This window comes from Cryptomeria japonica, chromosome 9 (genome assembly GCF_030272615.1).
Source record: "Cryptomeria japonica chromosome 9, Sugi_1.0, whole genome shotgun sequence".
Taxonomy (NCBI): domain Eukaryota; kingdom Viridiplantae; phylum Streptophyta; class Pinopsida; order Cupressales; family Cupressaceae; genus Cryptomeria; species Cryptomeria japonica.
In genome coordinates, this window is record NC_081413.1 from 460,768,932 (window position 1) to 460,776,267 (window position 7,336).

A 7,336-nucleotide genomic window follows, 5' to 3' on the forward strand; every position below is an offset into this window, starting at 1 on the left:
ACTTGCAATCACATTTTTGTTCTTTGTTGAGATCTTGTGCACATATAAAATCTGAGAGCAAATATATCAAGCAAGATCAATGGAGATAGGAAGAATGGAGATCCAAACCCTATTGGACATGTGATGGTATAATCTTTGTGATTTCATTTGATTTGCATTGTCTTAGGTAATCTTCATATGTTATGGTGGATCTTTGTTGTTGTTAGGCTAGGGTTTTGTGGTTGAATTCATTTAGTCTTTCAATGTTGCTGTTATCCATTTTCACCGTATACAAAATGTGTTTCCTGGAATCTACAGTACTTGTTAGAGCGTATCCTTACACAGTTGAAGTGTTTTTCTACCTTTACTATATCTCACTTTTATAAGGAGATAAATGTTATTGCAAACTACTTGGCTAATAGGGTTGTTGTTGAAGGTTTTGAGTACTTGGAGGTTCCACCTCGGGATATCCCCACTTCTTGCTTTAGTATTCTTCTTTAAAAGTTGATTGGTCATGGTTTGTGGGCTTCATCACACTCCTTGTTGGGTGTAGTTTTTCTTTCACGTATGATATTGGGGAGGGTGTTGTCTAGCCTTATGGCAACATCTTTGTTGATGGCATACTTGGTAAGTATCTCCTCATGGAGAAATAAGTATGTAGAGGTTCCATTCACTTGACCTCTACCCTTCTTGTTGAATTGGCCTTGTATTTGTTTTGGCTTATCATTACTTGTTTGGTTGTGATGAGTTTGATTTTCATAGGATTGATGTCTCCTATTTTTCATGATATTATTCTATTTTTCTGAGTGAGGTGGTTGCATGAATATTTGGGCTCGAGAAGCTAATTGCTTGGGATCATTTACTTAGGCTCATTACTTGTGTGCCTATTGTTTTGACTGGGCATACTCTTATCATTATAGCTTTTTGGTTGGCAATTTCAATTGGTAATCATCTTGTGGTAAGATTGTGTTGGATGACTCGATTATCATTGCTTGGTTGCCTTCACAGTTTTCCGTTCACTTGCATGATTGTATAATGATGGTTGATTTGAGATGGCAGAGTCTTCTCTATTGATTATCTTTGATTGGGTAATTAATGGGGGATGAGCTTCTGTAGAATGGCTTTGGCTCATCATTGTTGGGTGTCTTCATTTTGCTAGCTTGGTTTTTCATTTCATGCTTATGATTATGTTGATCGTGTTATGTTCACTCCTCTTGCACATTGCTTGCTTATCATAGTATGGAGTTGGTTTCTACTCATTCGGTGAGGCTTCGTGTCTGGTTTTGGTTGTTTTCATAATCACCCCTCTGTTGGATTGGTTTATATCTGGGCTATGCCATTGGCCTTCTCATGTGTATTCCTTCCATGGTGTCACTTCTCATATGGTAAGATGCTATGTTTTATTTAGAAGGTCTTGGTTAGGTTTGAAGGATGGTGGTTGTCTTTGAGAGTTTGGAACTTGCAGATAGTTTGGTATGCGAGATGGCTTATCATCTTGTTGCTCTTTTCTTGGCTACTTCTGTGGGCTATTTTGTGGCTTGGTCTTATTTTGGTTCCTTGTGGTCTTCAGCATCCTCCCCTTCTCCTTCTTTGGATTATATTATGTTTGCTCACGATGTTTGTCTTGGCAGGATCTCTTATAATAATTTTTCTTCTAGTTTTTGGTATCATACTAATCAGTGGATTGGAGAACTCTTCTTCATAGATAGGGATGGCCCAGCTTCAAATCTTATTGGCTGATCTTTGGAAATTTTGGACGGATGCACTTCTTCCCGGTGTTTCCCTTTTATAGTTTTCTCTTGTATGCCTCTTCTGGCAGCTTCCTTTATATCTAATGAGGCTTGTTATGTAATTGGGAAGAGTTTTTAGGTGGATTGTGCCCATGGGCTTCTTGTAATGGGTAGATAGGCTTGTGTTATTTGAAAAATACTAAAGGGTTTTCTTACTGATTCTTTCCCTTCATTTCTCTTTGAACTAGACACGCTGTAAAAAATAAAAAATATTAATATAGTTCAGTGGTTTATCCACTTTTATCAAAAAAAAAAGAGCGACATCATAATCTACTATTATATGGTTTTAAAACAACAAATTAGATTGCATTTTGAGGAAGAGTGTAATAAATGGGTAGGCACTCATTTATTGAAGCCTTTAGACAATAATTAAAGATGATATAAAGTCGATGCGGTTTGTAAAAATAGCAAATCTATTAACTTAACAAGAGGTATTTTTCTTAGCATCATGAAGGTGATTATTTTTGTAGATATAAAAATCAGATTTTTTAAAAACATTTGGAGCAGGAAATGTGACATCAAGGTTGGGAGAATAATAGTGAATGTGCAGCCATTTAGAAAATTTGACGATTTTAAAGGAGATTGCAAAAGGTTTTTTATTTTTAATTCGCAGAGAAGAAAATGATGCCATGTCTAAGTGAATTTGGATTTCAAGATCAAATAAATGGGATTTTATGATGTCAACTGTAAGAATTTTTTTTGACATGTAAATCATTTTTATTGTAAATAAATAAATAAAATAAAGTCTCAAAATGTCTTGTTGTGTGTTTTGAATGAGTAATTAGCTACAAAGATTGACAATTCCATTGAGGTTTCTCGATTTTTGATCTACATCATGACTTCAAAACTTGAAATATATAATGATTACATATTTTTAATTAAATTATTTGATTAAATTAATTTTTTTAAGATATATAGATATATTATCACCAAACAAATCATATACTAGATCTATAGTGATTATTGTATACACCTAAAAATGGTTTGAAGATAATTAATTGAATAAGCAATTATTTAATTAATCCCCCTTCCCAATTTGATTAAATTTTCCCATTCATCTACTTATTAATAAATTTAAGGATTTATTTAATAGATTCATTTCAATAGTCCCCTTTGATTCATTCCTTCTAATCCCCTAATTAATTAAAACAAATTATTTATGGGTTGTTGAAAGTTAATTAGCCTTTTCCTATTATTTGAATTTTTAAATTCAAATTACCCACATGCAGGTCCTAACTTCTAACCACCTAACCTAACCATCCCCTAGCCTAACCATCCCTCTAGCCTAACCCATTCCACCTAACCCTGGGTTTAACTAACCCTATCCTATCTTGCACATTCTAACCTCCTTATCCTAACCTCCTATGGTGTGGATATTCTCCCCTTGAGACACATGGCATTTTTGCCACATGTCTCCTCACTTGGACACTTGGCCTCTCATGAGAAAGGCTCCTTGACACTTGTCACCATGGAGATTACAAATGTCCCTTCCTCCAACCTCTTCTCCAACTTCCTCAATCTTGACCCTTGATATCTTCAGATTAGATCTGGACCGTTGATTCCTATCACCTCAGCTTTGGCCTTGGAATTCCTATAAATATCCCCCATTTTGGAGCAATAAGGATCCATTGCATTCATAGCTTTAGCATAATTACTATAGGCAATTTTCATTTCAATCATCTAGTAATTAGCATTTTGGATTAATCATAGCATTGTATTTTATATCATTTGCATAATCAATCATGATCAAGTAGCTACTCAACTCTTGAGTTGCCATTTTGGAGGTCACTGCTCCGCTGAGAGCCAATCCATCCAACACCTTCAAGGTCCTCAAGAATATAGGAAAATGGGACATTTCAAGGAAGGCTTATGGTTTGCATCTTTAAATTTATTTTTCATTTAAGCTTTTTATTGTCTCATTATATGTGTATGCCTTTATTATATACCATATTTTTAGCATCACAATTACTATATTATTTGAATGCACCTCATATTGCTTGATCATCCAATAATGAGAAAGAACAATGATTGCGCACAAGGGAGGTGATACCCTCTCCACCTTGTGGATCACAATCTCCTCTAGAACATAATTGATAGAAACTATAGTATAAGTGGAAAGTCGCATTAGTCAAACTACATGGACTCACTGCATAGTCATTTATTGAACCATGAGATTGACACATATGTGTTTCATGCTTTATTAGGGTGTCTTTAAGGCTAAAAATTACTTGGAAATTATATTCCTACATAGTTTCCATCATGATTGAAGCAACTGTTACACAATGAGTAGTTTTTTTGGGCTCGTGGCCTTTGCTATTTGTTTGCTACTTAGTGAGCTCTCATTGTTTCTTGGGTAGATCCTCCAATTTTAACCTAGAACCCTCTAATATCAAAATAGTTGAGGATTTTATGAAGGATAAACTCACAATAAAGTTTTATTATAAAATATAAAAGGACCCCAAAGTTGTTGCAAGGATGTTGGTCAAAGAATATCCACCAACTATCCCAAAATTTACTTTTATATCATCGTAATTACACCAATGGATGGGGAATATCATTGATGTCATGATATCGAGTCCATTAATTTTTGAAATGGTTAAAATAGCACCAATGTATATCCTTTTGTTATATATTTTTGTTTCACTTTGACATATAATAACAAAGTTGCTGGATAAAATTTGGGACATTCACATTTATGACTTTTTATTGATAAGTATAACTTGTAACTAGGTCAACTTTATTCGCCATTAAGTTGACTAATGAAGCAAGGGATGTATATTGAGGTTTGATATGAATTTATTTAATTTTGAAAAAAATTATATCATTTGCATTTTATTTTGTTCTAAATGCTTGAACTATTCATCTTGTCTTTCTCTATGGTTTGTTGGAATAGTCAGAGAAGATTTGGGTTATGAATGATTCTCTTTAGGTGTTTTGTCATTTAAATTAAATAGTTCTATATCAAGATATGACGTAGATAAAAAATAAATGAATATATATATATATATTTATTTTTATTTATTTATTTATTTTTTCTTAGATAAAATTATGATTGGAAGAAGATTTTGATATAATCTGAAACCTTAACATCATGATAAAACATAAAATGGGATTTACAATAAATAATTTATTTTTTCCTGCCCAATTCCAATACCACTTTCCCTTTACTAAATTTTGGAGAACACACTAGTATGAATGGGATGGCTATGGTGGGCATTCAGGCATGGAGCCTTTGGGATATCGCTGCAAATCTTGGCAGTAGTCGTATGTCATATAATTCTTCCTAACATATTTTAGATCAACGATTTGCTTTTTTTTCAGATGCGGAGAAACCAAGCAGCGATCTAAGAGCATTTGGGAACAGTACTTATCCTTGTCATGACATCCAATCATTTGAAAGTTGGTGTAACTGGAAAGGAAGGGCTCATAGCTATAATTGGCCTTGTATTTCCCTCCATCTGTGGCCCACGAAGATGCATCCCAAATTGTCGCATACACAGACATTGGCTTCGATGGGTATATCACTCCAAGGCTCTTTGCTTTTGGAAACCTCCTTATGGGGATACCGTCCACCAAAAATCTGTAACCAAAACAACAATAATAAGTTATAAATTGCACCAAATTAGCTTGTAATATCTACTGTCAGCTCTGCTGTGAGATTATCAGGGAGGGGATAAAATTACAGGATTTGAGAAGGCGTCCAGAGAATGCTGTAGTTGTGGAAATCCTGAGTTGGGTCGAACCAGAGATGAAATTGTTGCTCTCTGCCGATCAGATTTCCATCTCCTGTACCGTTGCCATAAACATTTGTCTGCAGTTTGTATGGCTCTTCAGGTATTGTTCCCAAGAACTCTATGTCTATTTCATCGTGCCATCCTTCATAAACTTGGCTGTTCGAAAGCTGATTATCACAAATCACCCATTAAAAACTTCCATCACATTCACAGTGATGAAAAACAAGAAGAATTGCATTATAACCCCTGCTTTAGTATAGGTTTAAGAGTACATACATAGAAAGAAGTGATGATCCCTGCAGTATATCCCGCCTGGAGTTTAACAGCAGCGTTGAAGAAGCCATACATGTAAGCCTCTTGTGAGCTGAACCCACTACCTGCAATCGACCATCATTCCATTGAATTCAATTCATATAAAAGCAGCTAACTACCAAGAAAGAAAAAAAATGCATTAGTAATGCTGTCTTACCAGATGAGCTATCTAATGTGAGTGTAACAGAGTAACCATCTTCTGAAACATTTTGGTGTTGCCCTCCCCACAGATTGACATACCCTTCAGAAAACTTGGAAACTCTCAAATAATTGAGTAGGGGCACTGTTGGCTGTTGAAGAATGCTATCATTGTCACCACCAGCTGCCAAAACTGGTGTACAATGATCTGCCATTTTTAGCATTAAAAGTAGCAGCACATTCATGTTAAGGCAGAGGAAGGGTGAAATGAGATGGAATGCCATTAAGCTCTGCTATAGTTTAGAGTTTGCTTGGCTTGCTGATTGTATGGTTGCATCTCCATTAGTGTTCTGTATTTAAATACCCATCAGAAGAGAATGGACCGCAAGTTAATCAATCAGACTATCAATTCGATTGTAAATCGGCATTGATTTTGTGTGTAAGGCAAGGCAGTAAATTGAATGAAAACTCATACAAAATTGAACACTGCTTCTGTTTTTCTCATTTAAATTAGGCCGTGCTTGTATTTGAAGTCAAGTGAGCATTACGGGTAATAATAGCACTCGAGTGGAAAAAACCCATGTTCTGTTCCTCACAGTTAGACACCCGGCCCAAAATATTTTAAGTAGAAGAGTGCCTTTTTACTGAATATAATATCCACAAAAAAAAATTTGTTGTCTCGTTTCGTCTGTAACAATTCTGTTAGCTCAAGTAATGCAACTCGTATTGAAGCGTAATTCATGATTTCAAAGTTACCATGCGGTGTTTTCTAAGGCATGTGACACACAAACAATCAATTTTGATAAATAATGCACATCAGTTCTAATATCATCTGATAAATTCAAGGGTAAGGAGCAAACTCAACAGTGATTTTTCTCTAGTCTTAATACACATTTTTAATAGTCCAATAAATCAATAAGGAAATTAAATTTGAAAATATTTTTAAAAAAAATTCTTTATTCATTAAAAAAAAATGTAAATCATGATTTTCTATTGACTTTAAAAATGAATTATATGTTCTTTTTGACTGATATTTTAAATTTTTCATGAACATCTTTTGAACACTTCAATTTATCAATTCAAATCAAATGAAATAAGATGCTTGAAACAGCTCTGAAATGTGTTGACTTTGGAAGATAATTTATGATCACAAATCATAGGATAAAGTATCTATGAATAAATCTGAACAACATTTTCAATTATAAAACTAATCTCTAATTAATTGTAATGCCTATAAAAAGACTCAAAATATAATAGCCAATAGTTTAAAAATTAATCTATCATTTCAAAATTATCACCCGATTCTATCTTCCAAGCAACTTTTTTTAAAGTGATTTTCTATTAATTTAATGAATTATGAAAAAATATAATCACATATTAATA

At 34.0% G+C, this 7,336-nt stretch overlaps 1 protein-coding gene across 1 annotated transcript; it reads right to left on the reverse strand.

Moving 5' to 3' along the window:
* Window positions 1-4,881: 4,881 nt before the first annotated feature.
* LOC131071636 (probable xyloglucan endotransglucosylase/hydrolase protein 32) lies at window positions 4,882-6,293 on the reverse strand. Its single transcript, XM_058007566.2, has 4 exons — window positions 5,973-6,293; window positions 5,780-5,880; window positions 5,453-5,670; window positions 4,882-5,349 (listed from the first exon to the last, which is right to left on the reverse strand). Exons 1-4 carry the CDS (start codon window positions 6,235-6,237, stop codon window positions 4,974-4,976), a joined length of 960 nt encoding a protein of 319 aa, XP_057863549.1. The 5' UTR covers window positions 6,238-6,293; the 3' UTR covers window positions 4,882-4,973.
* Window positions 6,294-7,336: the final 1,043 nt, after the last annotated feature.